At 41.1% G+C, this 24,756-nt stretch overlaps 1 protein-coding gene across 1 annotated transcript; it reads left to right on the top strand.

The window, feature by feature from the left end:
- The first annotated feature begins 1,977 nt into the window (after positions 1-1,977).
- On the top strand, positions 1,978-24,512 carry CRYM (crystallin mu). The gene is made up of 8 exons (XM_043456189.1): positions 1,978-2,251; positions 2,725-2,878; positions 4,754-4,816; positions 10,291-10,392; positions 17,645-17,828; positions 21,439-21,560; positions 22,252-22,336; positions 24,157-24,512. Exons 1-8 carry the CDS (start codon positions 2,082-2,084, stop codon positions 24,219-24,221), a joined length of 945 nt encoding a protein of 314 aa, XP_043312124.1. The 5' UTR covers positions 1,978-2,081; the 3' UTR covers positions 24,222-24,512.
- Positions 24,513-24,756: the final 244 nt, after the last annotated feature.

Here is a 24,756-nt window from a genome sequence, read left to right as displayed (position 1 = left end):
TTTCTAGTGATGCTAAAAAGAATAGTGAAAGTCTTAACACAATATATTTAAAGTAAATAATAAAAGAGCTCTCAGAAGCTATTAGAGCATCCACAGAACTTGGCAGTTAGACTCCTAGCATATGTGACCACCCAAGAACTCTATTCTATCTGCCCAGGTTGTACAAATGCTGATCCTAACGAGATACTGCATATTGCATAACATTAGTTTTGAAAAGGCTTTGGATTCTTGGGACCAGTTAGTTGCCTGAGACTCCAGTCCCAACAGAACTAATTCAGTCAAGACCAATTTTCCCAGTGCTACTTTACTGAGGACCTGGGTGATGTTACACAAAGCTGTAACATGATTTGAGGTAATTTACAGACTAGTCCTGTTCCTATAAGATTTGCTAAAAACAAATACAAAAGATTTCACCTTGACCAGGGCTCAACTTTTATTCTTTTTTTAAGTTGTTTTTTTTTTTTTTTTTTAATGTGGACTGTTTTTAAAGTCTCTATTGAATTTGTTACCATATTGCTCCTGTTTTCTGTTTTGGTTTTTTGGCCACGAGGCATGTGGGATCTTAGTTCCCTGACCAGGGATTGAACTGGCACCCCCTGCATTGAAGGGTGAAGTCTTACCCATTAAACCGCCAGGGAAGTCCCATGGCTCAACTTTTAAATTCACAATGGCGAAGGGAAAAAAAGGCATCTGGCTTTCCTATTTCCTTTCTCTTTTAGTTGGTATTCAGTTTGGCTTTTTCTCCCTCAGAATAATGAGCCAAACTGCTGTTTTCTTTATACCCCTGTTGTTTTCTAAATCCAATAAATGTTATATCATCATAATTATAACAACACAAATAATGAGTCATAAACACTTCTGTAATCCCAGCAGCCCTGAGCATGAACTTCTAGAGATGGTGAACTGAAGAAACAGAATTGTATAACTAAACTAAGCTTTTTTTTCACTACGCTGTCTTTCATTATGAGGTGACCATTTCCTAAGAAATGCCCTAAGTAGCTCCCAATGAAAATATCAAGGGAACACAACTTAAGCACTGAAGTCTCCTCACCGGTATCCCAAGCTACACTCCTGCTCATTTCTTTCATCCTCTGTATTGGCATAAGATCCATCTTTCTAAATATTTAATCTCTTTAACCATGTAATTCCCTTCCAAAGAATCACCCTCCTTAGCCTCTTCAAGAAGCATCCCAGTCTTATGCCTGCTGCTCCTAGATAGAGCTAGTTCCTGGTTCCAGTCTTGCAAGATACTGTTTTCAAGGAGACCACATTCTTCCACTCCTGGGTTTCACCTGGCTGGAAATGCCATCTCCCAACCTCTCTGCCAATGTAGCCTTTTGGAGTTTTGGAGTCTCACTTCAAGGGCAGATCCCAACTCCTCTGCTGATATGACATCTGATGCATTAAGCAATTTGTAACTAAGGTCATTATATCTTGTCCTGGGAACTTTCCCCTTTTCTAAAGGTGAATTAATTACTTGAATTAGTTAACCCCAAGAGAAAACTGTGCAACAGGCAGGCAACTGAGGGTGGGGATGGGAATGGGGGTGGGAAGGAGTTTGGGGTAAGAGACTCCAGATGGAGACAGAACTGAAAGGAAAATGGTTTTTAATAACCTTCTATCGCCTTACATCCAAGACCTCCTAAGATGTAGGCAATAATGTAAGAAATAGGGGAGCCTGTCACTGTTTACCCTCATCTCCTCTGTCTCATCTTTCCCTGGCAGCAGGGCCTAGATAGCAAATAATGGAGTTGGTGGAGACGAAAGTGGGGCGCCAAACACGTTTTGCAAGGAATGTGACCACAGCTAACTACAGGAATTGAGAAAGTGGACCCAAAGATACCAACTCCCAGCCCGCCCGCTGCCTCAACTCCAACCTAAGAGAAACCGCGACTGGAGCGGACCCAATTCTCCCAATCCTGCAGATGGGGGTGGGAGGAAAACGGCTCTGCTCCGCCCTCCGAGCTGGGCGGTGACCTGTAGGCGGCAGCGCTCCCCGCTTTCCCCGGCTCTCATTTAGGGCGCAGCACTGGAAACGGGGATCGCGGTGAGCGCTCTGAGGTTAGAAGTCCGGCGGCGACATGAGCTCGAGGCCGGTGTTCCTGAGCGCGGCCGATGTACAGGACCACCTCCGCAGCTCCAGCCTGCTCATCGCGCCTCTGGAGACCGCTCTGGCCAACTTCTCCAGCGGCCCCGACGGAGGGGTCGTGCAGCCCGTGCGCACCGTGGTGCCAGTCGCCAAGCACAGCGGGTAAGTGAGGAGGGCCGGGGCCGGGGCCGGAGACGCTGGAAAGGAGGAAAGGGAGGGGTGAGAAGGGAAACAGCAGGAGAAAAGAAAGGAGGGCTTCCCTAACCCCTACTAATAACACCTTTCACCTAATTTGTGCAACCCACTGTGGGCGCTTTAAAGCCGTTAGCTGGTTTCATTCAATACACTCCATATGTACGTGGCTATTGATGCAGCTATTTGGAAAAACCGAAACTCAAGAGGTGAAGCGAAGGACCCAAGGTGATGGCAGCTAGTAAGTGGCAGAACGGGGGTGGTTTTTCTCACCCAGAGGCAGACTCTTGAACGTGCTCTGCACACTGCTAACGGGAACGGCAGAGGGGTGGGGACAAAGGAGGGAGAAGGCCAGTAGGGCAATGAGTCAGGGACATAGGAACTTGATAGGATGTCTCAGCATTGACGGGAAGGGGTTGAAACTGCTCCCTCTCTTCTTGTAGTTTCCTGGGGGTCATGCCCGCCTACAGTGCCGCAGAGGACGCCCTGACCACCAAGCTGGTCACCTTCTATGAGGGTCACAGCAACACCTCCGCTGTCCCCTCCCATCAGGCTACAGTGCTGCTCTTCCAGCCGAACAATGGCTCCCTTCTGGCGGTGAGCAACTCCCGGCCATGTGCACAAAGCTAGGCTCAGAATTCAGGCAAGGGGGAGTACTGAATGTGACCACATATGCCCCTCCCTGAATGACTGGATGCCAGTGACTGTGAAGGTTACCTATGACTGTGTATCTGTTTCTAGGACTGCCTGAGGATGTAGCCCAGCATCAGAGACCACTGCTGCTTCCAGTGTGTGAACTTGTGGAAGTAATGATCTTGTCATTCTTGTCCTGATCTTGTCCCATACCAGTTACTGCAAATATACAGCTTGCACAAATCCAGTAGCTAAGGAAACTTTTATTTAGTGAATCTGTAACATGAAGTTACGTGAGTTACAGATTAGGGGCGCTCTCTAATACCTGGGAGTTTTTTCTAAGGGGTACACAGTGACCTGTTTTAACATTTAATGATAATGTCAAAAAAATAGTAGTGGTCTGTACTTGTGAATTACTTTGTGTATGTCAGACACTGTTCTAAATACTTCATATGTATTAATGCTTTTAATTCTTAAAACCACTCTGTGAGGTAATTTTATTACCCCATTTTGTAGATGAGGAGATTGAGTCATAGAGCCACTATGCAAAACATCGCCAAGTTTACATAGCTAACAGGGGCATGGATGGACTTCATACCTACTCTGTGTAAGCCCAGGGCCTATACTGTCTTAGCATAGTAGCCTATCCTCTTCCGCCTTTCTAATTGCCACTTACTGGGCACTTATTATGTGCCAGGCAGGAGAAATTGATCTCATTCAATTCTGACAACTTTCCTCTAAAATTTTCTCAGAATTTCAGGCTCCCCAAGGAAGCTGGCCATGTATTACTCCTCCGAAAGGAGTATTTAGTTCTTGACAATTTCTGCTCACCCAATGGAAATGACATCCATACTACTCACCAAGAGTGCTTACCCAGGAAATTGGTACCACCTCAGGCTTTGGAACTAAATGACAAGGCCTGAAATTCTTTCTGAATCTGACTTCCTTGTTCATAAAATGAGAATACTGATAGTACTTAATGAGGATGAATTGAGATGAATAATATAAACAGAGGACAGCAGAGCAAAGGATGGTGGTTATTACTAGCCAGGTGTAATTCAGAACCACCTGGGGAGATTTTAAAAGCAGTGATGTCTGGGTCCTATCCCTAGTGATCCAGATTCAGTTAGCCTAAGGATATACCTGAGCATCAGTATCTTCACAAACCTACCCATGTGTGCAGGAGGAGTTGAGAGCCATTGAGGTAGAGTTTCAGGGCCTTTGCACAGATAACAGGTGACTTACTTTGAGAATCTGGGGGCAAATAAAGCAAATGGGCATTTCTTGAGGGCTGGCCATATGTTAGATGGCTTCATTTATGCCAATGCTTTTAACCCTCACAAAAACCCTCTGAATGGTTGCCATTATCTTTGTTTTTACAGGTAGGAAAAACAAAGTGCCTATAGATTAAAATATTTGTTCAAAGTTGCATTTCTTAAAAGTGGAGGAATTGGTTCCAGGCAAAACACTCTCCTTGCAGACTGTTAGATGTTTTCTGGTGCTTCCCAGGTACTAGTGGTTAAGGATCCACCTGTCAATACAAGAGACACAAGAGACACAGGAGACACAGGTTCAATCCCTGGATCAGGAAGATTCCCCAGAGTGGGATATGGCAATCCACTCTAGCCAGTATTCCTGCCTGGAAAATTCCATAGACAGAGGAGTCTAGTGGGCTACAGTCCATGGGGTCGCAAGGAATCAGACACAACTGAACCCACACACACATACACACACACACACACACAATGCTTTCTAGGGCTAAGTCTTTTAGAGCATCTTCTCTCTGCTTAAGTGGTGAATGCAGGTGCCCCTTGCTCACTGTCTCTCCTTTCCTCCAAGGTCATGGATGGAAATGTCATAACTGCAAAGAGAACAGCTGCAGTGTCTGCCATTGCCACCAAGGTAAGATTAGTGCAAGCTGGTGGGTGGGATAGAGTATCTCAAATTTGAACATCTAAGAAGTGAGGAACATTTTTATTTTCTATGGGCATAGCTGAAACATCATATGCCAAATGTAGGATGTCAGGTGAGCACAGTGATTCATGAAATGACTGGCTACCATAATGAGCCCAAGATACTGGGTACCTTACATGTGCTCTTTTTGATCATCACACCAGCCTTGATGCTTATCTCCATTTGCCAAGTATAGGGAATAGGACTCAGAGAGGTTTTGCAAGTTTATCAGGATCAGACAGCTAATAAGTGGCAGAGCAGGAATTTAAAACTTGACCTCTCTGACTCCCAGACTGCTTTCTTGCCCCTGATCCACACTGTTCCTGGCAAATCAGTGTGGTTGCCCCATAGGCCAGAGTCAGGACTGCACAAAAAGTAGAGGGGACAACATATCCAAGCCAGACAAATGTATTCATTCAGCAAATGTTGACTGAGATCCTATCATCTATCGGGCACTGTTGTAAATGTCAGAGATGTGGTAGTGAATAAAACAGAGGGTGACATACCCAGAGCTGGCAAGACAATAAATAAAATAAAAAGTGAAATACATAGTATGATTTACTTAAAAAAAAGAAAATTAACCAACAACAAACCCTTTTTGAGTTTAATAATAGGCTAGGATTTGCTCCTAAACCACACCCCACACCACCAGTTAGAAGGATGAAAATAAAGCAGAATCGAGAGTATTGGGAAGCAGTGGCATTTAAAATTATAAAGGAAAGACCTCACTGAAGTGACATTTGAGTAAAGACCGAAAAAAAAGTGAGTGATTGAAACAGGAGGAAGGGAGGAGCCCTTGAGGCGGAAGGAAGCAAGTGATACAGGTGATAATGTTTTTCTAAGCAGTGCAAGGTCATCCTACAAGAAGAACAGTATTTTTAGAGGTTAGGGTGAAGAAGAAGAGGTATCAATAGGAACAGTTAAGAGTCTGGAATCTTTCACATTAAAGATCTGGGAGTGCTGACTTATGAGACCTAAGCATAAAGGAAATGTGGAGTCCAGTGGAGGGTTGGAGCAGCAAAGACCAGATGTTCAGATTGTGAGTATTTTAAGGTCTTCTAAACACATGATAAGGGAAGAATGTGGGGATAAATCTGGTAATTATGTAGCAAGGGATTAGACTGCAGTACTCACCTTGAGGAAATGTTTTTTGTTTGTTTGTTTATTTGTTTGTTTAATTATATCCAGACCCAACTCAGATTGAAGTAATCAAGGGACTCTAAGGTATGTTCCCTGGTAACTTAGAGGGACTCTAACAATATTGCCCTACATTTGAAAAGGACTTTGATTTTTTCCAAAATAATTTTCAACCCATTGTCTCAACTTATTTTTGGGTTTGTGTGAGGAAGGCAGAGCAAGAATTACTGGCCTCATTTTGTGCAGAAAGAAATGGAGACTAGGATTTCCTGAAGTCAGCACAGGTAGCTGTAGGTCTTCTTGTCCCAGGTCAATAGTTTCCAACCCAGGCTATACAGCAGCAGCCTCTGGAGTTGTTTTTTTTTTTTTTTTTTTTTAATTCAGGTTCCCAAAACCATTGAATTAAAATTGCTGAGGACAAGGCCAAAGAAGCTAGGTGTTTTAGTTTTTTATGGTTTCTAGTTAATTCTGATGATCAACCAGGTTAATTCTTCTAGACCAGCTCTCAGTTACACTATGCTTTTTTACATGGATAAAAATATGCACTCCAAGAAATGTTCAGAATCATTGAGTTGATGCTTCAGAGTTTAGGCTTAAACTACACCACTTTTTTCCTAGGGACTTGGTTGGGCTTTTTCAATAAGGAGCAAAGATTTATTTTACTTTTTGTGCTATAGGAGTAGAATGTTTTCTTTTCCATCACTTCTGTTTTATTTAGGGCTTTCGGGAGAAGGGCGAATATTAGGAAGTTCTTGGGTTTGATGGACACTGTAACTTGGTGTCTGGGTTGCACATACCCTGAGTTGGGGACTCTGGCATGCTTTCTCAGGGTCACAATATGTATCAGGGTTTATTCTTGACATGCAATTATTCAACAAATACCTAGGTGCCCACCAGGCTCCAGGTCCTGTACTCAGCATGGGACATGGAATGGTGACTAAAACCAAATACAGAACCTGCAGTCACGGAGCACAGAGTGCATTTGGGGAGGCAGATATTAATCTAAAGATCGCACCAGTTAATGTGAAAATTACAATCCTGACAGATACATTGAATGAAAGGGGAGCAAAACAAAAAGTGAGGTGGGGGGAGTGTCTTGCTCCAGGCTGTGGGATTTGCCAAGGCTTATGTACTTCCCCAGTGGCTCAGCTGGTAAAGAATCTGCCTGCAATGCAGGAGACTTGGGTTCAATCCCTGGATTGGGAAGATTCCCTGAAGAAGGGGACAGTTATCCACTCCAGTATTCTTGCTGGAGAATTCCATGGACTGTATGATCCATGAGGTCGCAGAGTCAGACACGACTGAGAGACTTTCACTTCTTTTGTGAGGGTTAGCTGAGCTTCAGTTCAGTTCAGTTCAGTTCAGTTGCTCAGTCATGTCTGACTCTATGCAACCCCATGGACTGCAGCACACCAGGCTTCCCTGTCCATCGCCAACTCCCAGAGGTTACTCAAACTCTTGTCCATTGAGTCAGTGATGCCATCCAACCATCTCATCTTCTGTTGTCCCTTCCTCCTCCTTCTCCTCCTGCCTTCAATCTTTCCCAGTGTCAGGGTCTTTTCAAATGACTCAGTTCTTCACATCAGGTGGCCAAAGTATTGGAGTTTCAGCTTCAGCATCAGTCCTTCCAATGAACACCCAGGCCTGATCTCCTTTAGGATGGACTGGTTGGATCTCCTTGCAGTCCAAGGAACTCTCAAGAGTCTTCTCCAACACCACAGTTCAAAAGCATCAATTCTTCAGCACTCAACTTTCTTTATAGTCCAACTCTCACATCCATACATGACTACTCTCGAAAAACCATAGCTTTGACTATATGGACCTTTGTTGGCAAAGTAATGTCTCTGCTTTTTAATATGCTATCTAGGTTGGTCATAGATTTTCTTCCAAAGAATAAGCGTCTTTTAATTTCATGGCTGCAGTCACCATCTGCAGTGATTTTGGATCCCCAAGAAAATAAAGTCTGCCACTGTCCATTGTTTCCCCATCTATTTGCCATGAAGTGATGGGACCAGATGCCATGATCTTAGTTTTCTGAATGTTGAGCTTTAAGCCAACTTTTTCACTCTCCTCTTTCACTTTTATCAAGAGGCTCTTTAGTTCTTCTTTGCTTTCTGCCATAAGGGTGGTGTCATCTGAATATCTGAGGTTGTTGATATTTCTCCCAGCAATCTTGATTCGAGCCTGTGCTTCATCCAGCCCAGCATTTCACATAATGTACTCTGCATAGAAGTTACATAAGCAGGGTGACAATACACAGCCTTGACATACTCCTTTCTCGATTCGGAACCGAGATCCAAAATATCTGAGCTTGCATTAGAATAATAATAGGACTTACTTGTGAGAAGCAGAGGGGAAAGTACTCCAGGCAGAGGAAAGAACCTGTGGAGAGCAAAGCCCTATTGTTGATAAAGTCATGTGTGCTTGGGGAGCAGCAAGGAGGCTTCTTGCCTGAAAGACCAGAGGTGCAGAGAGTGTGTCCAGAGGGGAACCTGGGCTGCCCAGAGGGCCAGACCACACAAGGCCTTAGTGAATGCAAATGAAACATAGTCTTTCAAACTCTTTTAAGAAACCTAGCAGATTCATATATATGTTTTTAATTATCTGCATGCTTTAGGAAAAGAATGAAGTGGCACCAATCCTATTATGATTTAATAAATATCATAAATGTTATAGCATTTAGGAAAAGAGATGCCAGTTATAACATTATTATCAGGGCAGCAACGTGTCAAGCAAGACAGGCAAGCAGAACTACACATTTGCTCTCAGAGGTTAAAGGTTACTTTTACAGGATACCGCAACAATTTCTGAAGCCCACATGTACTTCCAAGAATAGATTTATATTAACTGAGAACAGAAAAAAATTATTTAGTTAAAGAAAAATTACCTAATTCTCCTTACTGAGTGGGAACATAAGTTATTATCATTTTGAAACCTTTTCAAATCAAGTTTCTTTGAACTATAGTTGATAGCAGAAAATGGTATCTCCTGTGCAGCTGCAGGAGAGAGAATCTCTAAGCATCTGCTAATATTTAAGACTCCTTTTTGCTAGTGATTAATGATTAAAAACACTTTTGTTTTTAAGGTTGCACTCCAGAATCTCAATCATGGTAATTATTGATACAGAGCAGATCAAGATCAACTTTTGTTAAATGAAATAGAGAAAAGACAGAAGATGGTCTTATTTAACATGGATGATTTGAGGCGCAAGTGATGTCCTTTCTCAATGCCAGTAGTTCTTAACTGGAAGCAGTTAAGACCAACTGTTTCCAGAGCCCAACTGCCCCAGAGACAATTAGCAATGTTTGAAGACATTTTTGGTTGTCATAGCTGAGGGCATAGGGGGTGCTAATGGACAGAGGCCAGGGATGCTGCCAAAATTCCTGCAGTGCAGAGTACAGCCCTCCCACCTGCCAGCCACCCAAACCCTGCCAACAAAGAATTATCCAGCCCAAATATCAGTAGTGCTGAGGTCAAGAAACCCTGCTCTATTTCTCTTAGGTAATAGTAGATACATGCCAATTCTGTGCAAATAAGACTGTCTCTGTTTTAACGGGACTTACACACCAGTACAGGAAAATAAATTTGTAAACAAACAAGTGCTATGAAGTGGTAAATTCTATCAGAGAGGTCAGAAAGGCTTTACTGGAGAGCTGATCACACAACGTCACTCCCAAATAAAGACACACATATACCCTGAGGAGGTCCCACAAATGCCATCTCTACATTCCTCTTTAAAGGAAGACAGGCTGAGACAGGATCAAAAGAGAGTAGGCACAGCAAATGTAGTTTGAGAACCTCGGTTCACATGGATTCATGGATTCCAAAAGCAACTCAACTGCTCTGAGAAGTAGGTTGGCTTATTGTGTCCCTGAGATGAGGTAGCAGAGGAGAAAGCATGTGGGTGTTGGAGAATGAAAGATGAGGTTTTGGAGCCCTACTGTGCCATTTAATAATTACAGGGCTCTGAGCAAGATACATAACTTCTTTGGACCTCAATTTCTTTATCTGTAAGAAGAGGATAACTGTGGGAGCATCTAGCACATGGGGTCAATTGTCTGGACTAAAAGAGATCATGAAGGTTAAGCATTGGTATATATTAAGTACTCAGTGAAGGCTTTTCTCTCCCGCCCACACCATACAGAGTGGAAATGGAAATACAAAATTATATTCCTTGATTGCCTGAGAGGTTCTGAATGAAGGTCCCTGATTCTCAAACTGTACTTGATCCTCTCCTGACTTCAAGAGTCTGTCTTGATCTTTTCTATCTCCTTTCTCTCAAATAGTTTTTGAAACCTCCCAACAGTGAAGTGCTGTGTATCCTTGGAGCTGGGGTCCAGGCTTACAGCCATTATGAGATCTTCACAGAACAGTTCTTCTTTAAGGAGGTAAGTCCAGGGAGGGAGGTGGGGGATGTGGAGAGGAAGCAGCAGTGACATTTCTCTGTACTCCTTTGTTAAGATATAAGTTATGCTGCAATCGTCAGGTTGGGAGTACCACCATCTAGACCATTCTTTTAATGGCTTGTGTGAAAGTCCCATTGGAGATGAAGAGTTGGGGGAAAGGCCTGAGTCACTTCTTCCAGTTTCTAAGTTTGTAGAGTACACTTCAGTACACAGAGCCTACTCAGTTACTTAAAGGATTGTATCATATCCATTGCATACATTCAGTTTTTCTTTTGGCCCCTTTCTGTTGCTTCTCTTAGCAGAATCTGGGGTCCTTAAGTATTCAAGGGTTAGGAATCCAGGTCTGGAGAGCAGGAGGCCACAGCGTGCCCCTTCAAAGCCTAGACATCAGTCCACCTTTCCCCATTCTGCCTGGCTCACGTTATTTTTGATACACTTGATACTGCTTATATTTGATTTTTTTTTTCTATGTGTGTGAGAGGGGTGGGGCAGATTTAAGGTGTGATTTTTTATGATAGAACTAGTACCTCTGCTTTGAGAAATGAAAATATAAGGAAGGAAAAAAAAGAAAAATTCCCTTTAATCTGTTTTCAAATACAAGTAGTTGACATTTCTAGTCTTCTCTCATCTGCTTTTTATGATTTTTTATGCTTTTCACCAAGGTTTAATTGACATGCAATATCATACTAGTTTCAGGTGTACATCATAGTGATTGGATATTTATAGGCATTTCAAAGTGGTCACCATGATAAATCTGGTTACCCCTTGTCACCATACAAAGTTATTATAGCATTATTGACTATATTCTCTATGCTTCACATTGTATCCCCATGACTTAATTATTTTATAACCAGAAGTGTGTACTTCTTAATCCCCTTCATCTGTTTCCCTCATCCCCAGCTCCTCCATCACCCTTCCGGCAATCACCACAAGAGGTTTCTTTAACTTGTTCTCTGTGTGTATATATCAGTTTCTCAATTATTTTGTTTGTTCATTCATTTGAGGTTTTTCTGATTCCACATATAAGTGAGATCATATACTATTTGCCTTTCTCTGTCTGACTTATTTGGCATAGCATAAGACCCTCAAGATCCACACATTTTTGTCTCAGATCACAAGATTTCATTATTTTTATGGGTGAACAATATTTCATTTTGTGTGTGTGTATACACACATGACAATTACTTTATCCATTTATTCACTGATGGACACTTAGGTTGTTTCTGTAGCCTGGTTATTGTAAATAATGCTGCAGGAGGGGGCTACCTACAGCTTTTTGCCTTACTGTTTTGTTTTCTTCAGGTAAATACCCAGAACTGGAATTATTGGATCATGTGGTAGTTTTCTGTTCTCTATTTTTTATTTAAATTAAAAAAATTTGTTACAATGTCATGTTGATTTCTGCCATACAACAGTGTAAATTATACATACATCCCCTCTGTCTCTAGCCTCCCTCCCCTGCCCCCATCCCATCCCTCCAGGGCATCACAGAGAACCAGACTGGGCTCCCTGTGCTACATAGCAACTTCTCACCAGCTATTCTTACTCCTGATAGTGTATGTATGTTGATGCTACTTTCTCAACTCATGCCATTCTCTCCCTCCCACACGGTGTCCACAAGTCCATTCTCTACATCTGCATCTCCATTCCTTCCCTGAAAATAATTTCATTAGCATCATTTTTCTAGATTCCATATATATGTGTTAACATACTATATTTTTTTTTCTCTTTCTGATGTGCTTCACTCTTTATAACAGGATTTAGGTTCATCCACCTCATTAGAACTGATCTGATTCAAATTTATTCATTTTTATGGCTGAGTAATATTCCATTGTGTATATGTACCACATCTTCCTTATCCATTCATCAATTGATGAACACCTAGGTTGCTTCCATGTGATGGGTATTGTAAACAGTGCTGCTATGAACACTGGGGTACATGTATCTTTTCGATTATTTTTTTCTCAGGGTATATGCCCAGTAGTGGGGTTGCTGGGTCATATGGTAGTTTTATTCCTAGATTGTTAAGGAATCTCCATAATGGCTGTATCAGTTTACATTCCCACCAACAGTGTAGGAGGGTTCCCTTTTCTCCACATCCTCTCCAGCATTTATTATTTGTAGATATTTTTGATGATGGCCATTTTGACTGGTATGAGGTGATACCTAATTGTAGTTTTGGTTTGCATTTCTCTAAAAGTTAGTGATGTTGAACATCTTTTGTCTTTGCCATCTGTATGTCTTCTTTGGAGAAGTGTCTTTAGGTCTTCTGTCCATTTTGTGATTGGGCTGTTTGTTTTCCTAATATTGAGCTGTATGAGTTGCTTATTGGAGTATAGTTGATTCACAATGGTGTGTTAGTTTTAGGTATACAGAAACATGATTCATATATGTATATATTTATCTATTCTTTTTCAGATTCTTTTCCCATACAAATTATTACAGAATATTGAGTAGAGTTTCCCATGTAATACAGTTGGTCATTGTTGATTATCTGCTTTATATATAGTAGTGTGTATATGCTAATCCCAACCTCCAAATTTATCCCTCACCCTCAGCCTTTCCCCTATGGTAACTATAAATTTGCTTTTGAAGTCTTTGAGTCTGTTTTTGTTTCATAAATAAGCTCATTTGTATCATTTTTTTAGATTCCACATATGAGTGATATCATATGATATTTGTCTTTCTCTGATTTACTTCACTTAGTATGGTAATCTATAGGTCATCCATGTTGCTGCAGATGGCATTATTGCATTCTTTTTATGGCTGAGTAATATTCCATTTTATGTATGTACACATCTTCTATATTCATTCATCTGTCTGTAGACATTTAGGTTGCTTCCATGTCTTGGCTGTTATAACTAGTGCTATAATGAACATTGGGGTGCATGTATCTTTTCAATTTATGGTTTTCTCTGGATATATGCCCAGGAGTGGGATTGCTGTATTATATGGTAGCTCTATTTTTATTTTTTAAAGGAATTTCCATACTGTTTTCCATAGTGACTTTGCCAATTTACATTCCCACGGTGTAGGAGGGTTCCATTTTCTGCACACTTTCCTCCAGCATTTGTTGTTTGTAGATTTTTTGATTATGGCCATTCTGACCAGTGTGAAGTGATACCTCACTGTAGTTTTGATTTGCCTTTCTCTAGTAATGAGCGATAGTGAGCATCTTTTCATATTGGCTTTTTGGCCATCTTTATGTCTTCTTTGGAGAAATGTCTATTTAGAGCTTCCACCCATTTTTTTAATAGGATTCTTTTTAAATTAAGCTGCATGGGCTGTTTGAATATTTTGGAGAATAATCCCTTGTTGGTCACTTCATTTGGAAATATCTTCACCCATTTTGTGGGTTATCTTTTCATTTTGTTATGGTTTCCTTTGCTGTACAAAGGAATTTGTAGTTTAAAATTTTAAGTTTAATTAGGTCCTATTTGTTTATTTTTGTTTTCACTTCCATTACTCTAGGAAGCAGACCCAAAAAGTTATTGTTATGATTTATGTCAAAGAGTGTTCTGCCAATGTTTTCCTCTATGAGTTTTATAGTATCTAAGCTTACATTTAGGTTTTTAATCCATTTTTAGTTTATTTTTGTGTGTGATGTTAGAAAATGTTCTAATTTAATTTTTTAAATGTGAAAAGTGAAAGTGAAAGTCACTCAGCTGTGTCCGACTCTTTGTGACCCCACAGACTATACAGACCATGGAATTCTCCAGGCAAGAATACTGGAGTGGGTAGCCTATCCCTTCTGCAGGGGATCTTCCCAACCCAGGAATCAAACCAGGGTCTCCTGCATTGCAGGTGGATTCTTTACCGACTGAGCTACCAGGGAAGCCCTATGTAGCTGTCCAGTTTTCCCAGCACCACTTATTGAAGGCACTATCTTTTCTCCATTGCATCATCTTACCTCCTATGCTAGAGAGCAATTAACCATAGATGTGTGCATTTATTTCTGGGCTGTCTATCTTGTTGCATTGATCTCTATGTCTGTTTTTTGAGCCAGTACCATTCTGTTTTGATTAGTATAGTCAGAAATCAGTGGCCCTAACTCCTTGAGCACCATTTTTCTTTCTCAGGATTGCTTTGGATATTCAGGTTCTTTGGTGTTTCTATACAAATTTTTAAATTTTTTGTTCCAGTTCAATAAAAAATGCCATGAGTAATTTGTAAATTATCTTGGGTAGTATAGTTATTTTGACAATATTGATTCTTCTAATCCAAGAACATGGTATATCTTTCCATCTTTTTGCATCATCTTTTATTTCTTTCATCAACATCTTATAGTTTTTGGAGTACAGGTCTTTGCCTCTTTTGGTAGGTTTATTCCTACATATTTTATTCCCTTTGATGTGATGGTAAATGGGGTTGTTGCTTTAATTTCCTTTTCTGATCTTTTGTTGTTAGCCCATGGAAATGCGATAGATTCCTGTGTGTTAATTTTGTAGCCTGCAACTTTACTGAATTCATTAATGAGCTCTAGTGGTTTTCTTGTAGCATCTTTAGAATTTTCTGTATCATCTGCAGAGTGACAGTTTTACCTCTTCTTTTCCAATTTGGATTCCTTTTACTTCTTTTTCTTGTCTGATTGCATGGCTAGGACTTCTAAAACTATGTTGAATAAAAGTAGTGAGAGTAAGCATCCTTGTCTTCTTCTTGTTCTTAGAAGATAAGCTTTCAGCTTTTCAAAATTGGGCTATCTGTGGGTTTGTCATATATGTCCTTTATTAGGTTGAGGTATGCTCCCTCTATGCTCACTTTTGGAGAGTTTTTATCACAAATGGGTGTTGAATTTTGTCAAAAGCTTTTTTTTGCCAAGTTGCTCATGTGATTTTACTCTTCAGTTTGTTAATGTGGTGTATCACACTGATTGATTTGTGAGTATTGAAAACTTCTTGCATCCCAGGGATCAGTCCTGCTCGATCATGGTGTTTGATCTTTTAATACATTATTGGGTTCAGTTTGCTAGTAGTTTGTTGAGTATTTTTGCATGTATGGTCATCAGTGATATTAGCCTGTAATTTTCTTGTTTTGTGGTATCTTTGTCTGGTTCTGAAATCAGGGTGATGACAGCCTCATAGAATGAGTTTAGGAGTGTTCCTTCCTCTGCAATTTTTGAAATAATTTCAGAGGGATCGTGTTAGCTTTTCTCTAAATGTTTGATGAAATTCACCCATAAAGTTGTCTGGTTATAGACTTTTGTTTGTTGGCAGTTTTTTAATCACAGTTTCAATTTCAGTGCTTGTGATTGATCTGTTCATATTTTCTACTTCTTTCTGATTCAGTTTTGGGAGATTTGTTATCTTCTCCTAAGTTGTCCATTTATTGGCATATAGTTGCTTGTAGTAGTCTCTTATGATCCTTTGTATTTATGTGGTGTCAGTTGTGACTTTTCCTTTTCCACTTCTAATTTTATTACCTTGAGTCTTCTCTGTTTTTTCTTAATGAGTTTGGCTAATGGTTTCTCAATTCTGTTTATCTTTTCAAAGAACCAGCTTTTAGTTTCATTGATATTTGCTGTTGTTTTCTTTGTCTCTGTTTAATTTATTTCTGTTCTGATCTTTACGACTTATTTCCCTATACTAACTTTGGGTTTTGTTTGTTCCTCTTTCTCTAGTTGCTTTAGGTATAAGGTTAGGTTATTTATTTGAGGTTTTTCTTGTTTTCTGAGGTAAACTTGTATTGCTATAAATTTCCCTCTTAGAATTGCTTTTGCTGCATCCCAGAGGGTTTGGATCATCATATTTTCATTTTTTATTTATCACTAGGTATTTTTTTTCCTTCCTCTTTGATTTCTTCAGTGATTCATTGGTTGTTTAGTAACATATCATTTAGCCATCACATGTTTGTGTTTTTTGCACAAACATGTAGTTGATTTCTAATCTCATAGTGATATGAATGGTGGACTTAATAGTTTCTTTGGAAAAATATTTACTCAGGGCCTCTGCCCATTTTTAAATAAGGTTGTTTATTTTTATATTAAGTTTTGTAAGTTCTTTCTATTTTTTGAATATTAACTTCTTATAACATAGTTTTAATCATTAATCTTTTAACCATAGTTTTAATAGTTTCCACTGAATGTTGTAACATCAGTTTTCCTGATTACCTCATGTTTGTATAGTATTTCATAGTTTTCTATCAAGAACTGTAGTGTGGTTAACCATTTTCTTATAACTGGGCTTATTATACTGTTTTCATCTTTATTAATGAACTTATTCACATATAACATTTATTTCTATATTTATTATATTTCCTTATGAGGGCTTCTTTAGGCCTTAGTTTCAATTGAAGGCTGGCAACTGCCACCACAGACATTAAAATATGTTAAACAAGCTAGCAAGTCCCCACTTCCTGGTGATGCCAATGACCACCTTCTCCCTGCAAGCACTTCCTAGGAATCTAGTTCTAGCTACTATTCTTGACCTTCTCCTCTGCTGCACCATTCACTCCTGTAAGTATAAGTAAGTGTTAGTTGCTCAGCTATGCCCAACTCTTTGTGACCCCGTGGACTGTAACCCACCAGGCTTCTCTGTCCTTGAAATTCTCCAGACAAGAATACTAGAGTGGGTAGTCATTCCCTTCTCCAGGGTATCTTCCGGACCCAAGGATTGAACCTGGGTCTTCTGCATTGCAGGAAGATTCTTTACCATCTGAGCCACCAGGGAAGTCCCAATTTACTCCTGAAACCCTTCCAATTTTTAATTCCTTACGTATCCTTCAGAGATCAAGCTGTTCCATGCACAGCACTGCACATCCTGTTTGTTAATCTCACACCTGTTATGACTCCCTTACAGAGTCCCAATCATAAACTGTGAATTTGATGCTGACCTTGTCAGTTATGATTTGCATTTACATACATGTAAACTTAGGCTGAATGAGGTTAAATAGCTTCAGAAACAGTAAGTGACAGAGCAAAGTCTGATTCTAAACCTGTCTAGCTCCAGAATTTGCTCTGATAATCACTAAGCTATATAATAGCTATTACACTACTGAGGCTGCATGTCTCAAGCTAGAATTGAAAAATCTCCCCTCTTCCTGACAGGGAAATGGAGTAGAGAAAGGTCATTTTCACATCTGGCCCAGACAAATATTCATTCACCATAACGAATGATTTAAATAACTGCAGCCTTAAGCTTAGAGTAGTTCAACTTTTCCTTGTAACTCCTAGGTTTGATGAAACATAAACAGTCAAATAATTACAGCACCAATGTCTCTTTTATTCCCCTGAATGAAGGTGAGAATATGGAACCGCACCAAAGAAAATGCAGAGAAGTTTGTGAACTCAGTGCCAGGAGAGGTGCGGGTCTGTTCATCGGTCCAGGAGGCTGTGACAGGGGCAGATGTGATCATCACAGTCACCATGGCAACAGAACCCATTTTGTTTGGTGAATGGGTCAAGCCTGGGGCTCACATCAATGGTAAGCAGAGTGGCTCCATGAACATTGGGTGGCCAGACTCTCCCTTGACTGGACCAAGGGCCTGCATCTGCAGAGTTGTTTTACTCATGGAGAATGCCTGAGCTTTTTAATGGCCTCAGAAACATTTGAACCTTAAAGAAACAGTATGCACTCCAAAATATGAAACAAAAATCACAAACTCAAAACTAATAAATTTAATTAAAATTTTATAAAGTATAATATTATGGCAAATGATCAACTATAACTCGTTCTTAAATGTCATGAAATTTAATTACAAAAGCCAAATGACTCACTTGTTCTTGGGAACTCACCAACACTTGGGATTAATTTTCTTTTAATTACAGCACAAAATACATTTTATGTGACTAAATGTATTTATGTGAATGCTTTTTCATATGTGGGATAGGATAATTGGGACTTTAAACATAAGAGTTCCTTGGGCTCCTGAAGATCCTTAAATGACCCTGGGGGCTATAGCAAGATCTGGTCTATAGTAAATACTTACTATATAGCAGGTGCTGGTCTAAATTCTTTGTTATGTACTATATCACTGGATCTTGAAAACAACCTTATGAAGTAGGAACTATTATTATCATGACCCCTGTATGGTAGGTAAACCAAGGCATGGAAAGATTAAGTAACTTGCTCAAAGTCAAAGGTTTTTAGAGGCAAAGCTGGGATTTGAACTGAGGCAATATACCCTCAAAGCCTAAGATCTTAAATGATACCCTATGTTATCTTTCAGTAAGAAAACTGGAGTCTGATTAGCAAGCAATTGAAGGCTAGAGAATTTAAACACAGTACCAATGCCTCATGTTTTAGTGACAGGCACATAGTATGAACTCTAAGATCTCTGCACACATGTGCAAGAGCCAAGTATCATGATTATTTGTTCTTTCACAAATGTGTATTGAATCCCTACCATGGTTCAGACACTGTTCTACATGCTGGGGAAGCCAAAGTAAACCAGTCATCAAGGTCACTGCTTTCCTGCTGTTTACATTCTAGAGTAGGGAGGTTGACAATAAACAAGTAAACAAATAGATGAGCTAGATAGTTCCAGCTAAAGGTTAAGTTCCCTGAAGGAAACAAAACATGTATGATTGAGGAATGGGCCATAGAAAATTGAAGGTTTCAGCCTGTATGGGACTGATATTATGAATGTGAATCCGGGGGATAGGTCTTATTGTTCTTAAAGCCATACTCGAACAGTAAGGCCATTTCTAGAAGGACTTGGAACTTCAAGAGAAGTCAGTTCTGGGTAAAATGGACAAGAGCTGAATCTTCAATAAGACTGAGTTGATTTTTTTTTTCAGTTTTTTTTTTTTTTTTTTTGGCTTAAAGCAGAACATATTTGATATCTTAGATTCTGTGGTTAGGAGTCTAGACATGGGTTAGCTAAGTCCTCTGCGCGTGCAGGATGGAAGCAAGGTGTTTTCCAGGCTGCAATATCTTCTAGAGCTTGGAGTCTTCTTCCCAGCTCACGTGGTTGTGGCAATTCTTTGTGTTGTAGGACAAGGATGCAAGTTTCCTTGGGGCTGCTCTCAGCTCCAGGAGGCTGTCCACATTTCTTTTCCTGTGGACACTCTACCTTCAAAGACAGCAACAGAGAATCTCCCTCATGTTGTATACCTCTCACACTTCGAATGTCTCTCTCGGAAGAGCTAACTTGATTTTGAGTCGAGGAGTCTCTGTCTTTCCCTGGTCTAAAGACAAAACTGGTTTGTGTGTTTAGAGGCAGTAAATATACTTAAGAAAAGTATGTTACAAGTGCGGTTGACGGGGAAACACCAACAACAGATTTTACTTACTTTACAGCTTGGCTGAGAGTTAGGCCCAATTCCAACCTTCCCTGCACGCCCCTCATTCTTTCTCGGCATCCCACCAGCCAGGGTCTGACCCTCACCCAGTGTAGCCCCGCTGAAGGAAGGCCAAAGCCCAGCCTGAGTCAGGCCCCTCCCTTTGCTTCCTGGACCACCTCCACTGGCTTGAGTGGCCTTATGCAACCCTTTGAGCATTCGCCATGCTCCAAATTAGGGGGAACAAGTGCAATCAGAAGAGGGGGCTTGAGAAGCTAGGGTTTTTCCCACCAGCTTATGATTTATTTACAAGCTTCATTAGTTGGTGCTTCTGTTCTATAGAACTCCTCACACAAACAACCTTCAAGATGGACATTTTGCATCACTGTCTTTGACAATTAGAGTGAGGGAGAACAACAGGAGAGGGAACAAGTAGAGAAAACTGGATGGCAGTGAGAGAAGGCTTACAAATGCTGCCTTATATTTGTATAAAGCTTCATAGCCGTTTCCAAAGACTGGCCGCTGTGGGCTGAATCCAGCCAGCAGATGTGTTTTGTTTCGGCCATAGAGTGTTAAGTGTTCTGAAAACCAAGAAATTACACATGCAAATAGATTTCCTGCTTCTCTTTTTACAAAAAGAGCAGGGGGCCGGGGGAGGGCTATCTAAGAGTGGCCCTGCATTCTTACATGGCAACAGTTCTGCTTGAGCAGAATAGTTAGTGTCCCCTTTAGAAGGGCCTGCTTTCTTCTCTGTACTGAGGTCTCCACCATTTCTAATCCAGTTCTTCAGACCAGTGCCACTCATTTTCACTACCTTCCTGGTCCTGCAAGCATTTGATTCAGTCTCAGCATTATCCTATGTCCCAATGCCAGGAGGCATGATTCCTTGGATTCATCATTATGGTTCTGGGCTCTGCAGAGGATGTGAAACCTTGGTGCTGGGGTGCAACCAGTTTCCTGTTTACTGGGGCTTCTCTGTGTCCCTGACACTGGGCTTTTTTTTTCTCATGAGGTAAGAGAAGTGGTTGGGAATAAGGAATGGGAATGATCGAAGAACAAGCAGACAGACAGAAGACAGAGGATTGTGGGGTATGAGTAAGCTGCAAGTGATGTCTGTTTTAGGGTTTGTGTAAGGAAGTCGCTGCTGCTGATAAGCAGAAGAAACATGAAAAGGCATGTGTTCTTTTAGAGTCATAGATGCATTTATTGGATATATAACCTTGGCACATACCTCTTCTTTGAGCCCAGTTTGTGTACCTTTTAAATGGGAATCAGACATGTAATGTACTTGTGAAGACTTGAAATAGTATGTGTGAAACATCCCAGCGATAGTAGGCACACAGTACATGAATGCTGTGTGTGTTAGTCGCTCAGTCGTGCCCGACTCTTTGCGACCCCATGGACTGTAGCCCACCAGGCTCCTCTGTCCATGAGATTTTCCAGGCAAGGATACGGGAGTGGATTGCCATTTCCTTCTCCAGGGGATCTTCCCAACCCAGGGATCGAACCTGGGTCTCCTGCACTGCAGGCAGATTCTTTACCGACTGAGCTACAAGGGCTAAGCTGCCTCAAAATATTTTTGATTAATGAGAATGGGCATGAAATGGAAAGGAGAAAATGCCAAGTGTCATTCTTGTTAGAGAGCTCAGTCTTGTTGTTTGGGAGGGAGTAGGCTTGGGGAGATGAGGCATGCCACAGTTGTTCCCACGTGTCCTCTGTCACTTCCTTTTCCCCACCCCTTTCATTCTTTGGAGCCTGCAGTATCCCCTGTGACTACTTCAAGGCTCAGGGTCTGTTTTGCTGTCATTTAGCCATCGGCGCCAGCAGACCTGACTGGAGAGAGCTGGATGACGAGCTCATGAAACAGGCTGTGCTGTATGTGGATTCCCAGGAGGCCGCCCTGAAAGAGTCTGGAGATGTCCTCTTGTCAGGGGTGAGCCATCTTTCTGTTGCTGATGTCTGACTATCCTCACCTGGATCCCCGGGTTTCATTAATACCCCCTTCTGTCTGGCCTGCTGCAGATCTCCGTAACTCCCACCTCTTTGGGGGGTTATAACTCTCAAATATCTTTCCATCCTTTCTAATTCCCTTCCAGAGTAATGTGGCCATTGTGTGGTGACATGTGTTTTCCTGTTCCCTTTGCCTTAAGAGATCAGCTTGATGGCCTTTTCCACTGGATTGGGCTGTCCTGTAAAGCAGTAGGATTGGAAGATAGGAGCCTCTGGAAACTTCCCCAGTATGGCCAACAAATCAGGACTAGTGTTGACCGCTTTCTGACCTTTTTTCATAACCAGGGCATAGGAGTAAGAAGGGGGCTGCCAAAATGAGTGTTCAGATAAGAACAACCCTGTTTCTTCACTGATACAGTGTTCTGGCTGGACATTCCCCTGGCTGCAGATTTGTATTTCTGCAATCATGGTATCACAAAAGCAGATGTACCCACGTCTCATCCCCAGAAAAAGATTTAAGAGAGAGGCATCCTCCCTGACTTCATTCCATTTACAGAAGGTCATTTTATCAAGTTATCCCTTATCCAGGTCAGGGACACCCTGTCCTGGCTTCAGAAGCTGGTCCTAAGCCATATTAGCTCCATGACCTGGGTCAGTGTGTATTCATTTGACAGGCTGAGATCTTCGCTGAGCTGGGAGAAGTGGTGAAGGGAGTGAAACCAGCCCACTGTGAGAAGACTACCGTGTTCAAGTCTCTGGGTAAGAGTCATTGCTTCCAGGGCACAAACTTAACCAGACACAAGGTAGGTTTACCCATTGGTGAGAAGAGGAATGAGTCAGCAGGCTCCGTAACTGAATCATTGTGCAGTCTATCACTTAGGTAAATCATTTACGTCTTGGCCTAGTGGTGAAGCCCGTGAACTCTGGAACTGGGCAGTCCTGGGTTGGCTTCCCCGCTATGCTATTCCTTGGACATGCATCCTTGGGCAAGTGATCTCACCTCTTTGAGTCACAGTTTTCTCCCCACCTGTTACCTAGAGTTTTTGTGAGAATTAAATGAGATGTGTGTATAAAATGATTTGCCCATAACAAGCGTCAGCATTAAAACATTTAGACTTTGATCTAAATGAAACTCAGAGGAAGATATCCTTCAAAGGTGGAAGGGCAGGAGAAAAAGGTGTTTAAAAACAGGGCGCTTAAGAGAAATAACAGGGAGACCCAACCTAAGGGCAACCCAGACAGGAAGTACAGCCTGACCTTTTTTCCCTCTCCTTCCCTAACTTTCTACTTGCTGATTTAAGAAGGTCTTCAATGGGGAGCACCATTACCACCTTGAGTTAGCACAGGCAGAAGCCCATCAAAGAAGGGGCTCCCTTCTTTGGCTGGTTTGCCTCTCAGCCCAGCTCTCCCATTTTAAGGAAATGGACACATATGGTAACAGAGCTAATATTCAGATCCTACATCTAAAATATTGAAGTACTCTCAAAATAGTTGGTAAATAGTTGCTGCCTGAGCCCCTCAACCTTGCCAGACCTTACATATTTTTTAATGATCAAGCAACCAAAGCGCTATTGCTTGGCAGAGTATTGAGAGTACTCTGCCCACCCAGCACCAATGCCAGTCAAAGTGTATCTATGCCTTACCATCTGTTAAATATATATTTTAATTTTTCATGCATAGAAAGACAGGCAAACACAGTATAAGCTTTATTTAGAGCCTGGTTCAGAGACATCACACTGATCCAGTTGAGTCTGAAAGAGTTTCACTGTTCCTTAGCAGATCAGAGGTCAGCTGGCCCCCTTCAGGAGACACAGCCCTGGAAACCTGATCTACACTCCTGAGCAATTTTTACTTTCTCACTTTTGGGGTTGGTTTACTGGCACATCCCTTCATCTAACAGATGCATATTTAATACCTACTATGTATCAAGCTCCATACTGTGTACAGTAGTAGTTACAAAAATAAAAGCCAGCCCCTGGCCTCTAAGAACATATTCCCATTCCAGGTTAAGGATATTTGCCCAAAACTATAAGATAAAGGGGGAATTGCTAAAGGACTTAGGGTTTGGACTAGACCGAAGGTCCTACAAACTACAGAGCATAGGCCAAACCCAACCTACCATCTGTTTTCGTACAGCCCACAGTGAAATGGTTTCTACATTTTCAAATGATTGGGGGGGAAAGTAATATTTCATGACACATAAAAATTACAAGAAATTCAAACTAAAGTGTCCATAAGGAAAGTTTTCTTGGAGCACAATCAGACTCATCTGTTTACCTGATGTCTAAAGCCACACTTGTACCACAGCAGAGGTGAGTAACTGCAAGTAATTGGCATGCAAAGTCTTAAATATTTATTATCTGGCTGTTTACAGAAAGTTTTCTGACCCCTGAACTTTGGTGAGCATTGCTTGCCTTGATTTACCCTTCACAGACTCTTCAAGCCTGGACTCACCTCTGGGTGGTTAGCCCCTGTTACCCTGGTGGACACTGTATTAAGGAACGGCCAGTTCTGGGACCTGGGCTGTTTCGGGAAAAGTTGTTCTGACAAAAGTTAAACCAAATTTCTGTCCATTCCAGGAATGGCGGTGGAAGACATGGTTGCAGCCAAATTAGTATATGATTCCTGGTCATCTGGTAAATAAAACAAAGGAACTTTGTGTCAAGTGGATGCTACAGCTCAAAGGGTGTTAACACTAGTTGTCTCACAATCTTTTCATAATCTCTAGTTTAAAAGAAAGGTTCTAGCCCAGTGATCTGTAGTTTTATGAGTACTGTGTCTTACCTTAAACAGTGAGATCCTCTTTTGTGTTTGTAGTTTGAAAACAAAACTAAGTGGCCGTTCTGTGTCATACCAGATTATACTAGCGCTCCCTTTGCCCTGTATTTCACTGCCTGTTGTAATTCCCTGAAATAAAGCTTTTTCCAATTCTGCAGTTCTTGTTTTGGTAACTTCCATCCTTCACAGCAAGGGAAGTGAGGGGATCAAGTGTTCGTGTTCACTCCCTGAAGGCTCGCCAATGGCTGTAGTTAATTTTTTTATATTTTATTAATTAAGATACAATTTACATACCATAAAATCCACATTTTGAAGTGGTGAATATAATTCACTGTTATCAGTATATTCACAGAGTCATGCAACCATCACCACTAATTTCAGAACATTTTCATCACTTCAAA

The sequence above is a fragment of the Cervus canadensis genome, chromosome 32, assembly GCF_019320065.1.
Source record: "Cervus canadensis isolate Bull #8, Minnesota chromosome 32, ASM1932006v1, whole genome shotgun sequence".
Lineage (NCBI taxonomy): Eukaryota > Metazoa > Chordata > Mammalia > Artiodactyla > Cervidae > Cervus > Cervus canadensis.
The sequence above is the reverse complement of the archived record's forward strand: the minus strand, read 5'-3'. Positions and strand labels throughout refer to the sequence as shown.

Coding starts and splice junctions, on each gene's coding strand:
- CRYM (XM_043456189.1), top strand. CDS start 2,082: ATGAGCTCGAGGCCGGTGTTCCTGAGCGCGGCCGATGTACAGGACCAC. Junction 2,879..4,753: donor ACAATGGCTCCCTTCTGGCG/GTGAGCAACTCC, acceptor CTTTCCTCCAAG/GTCATGGATGGAAATGTCAT. Junction 21,561..22,251: donor GAGATGTCCTCTTGTCAGGG/GTGAGCCATCTT, acceptor TTCATTTGACAG/GCTGAGATCTTCGCTGAGCT.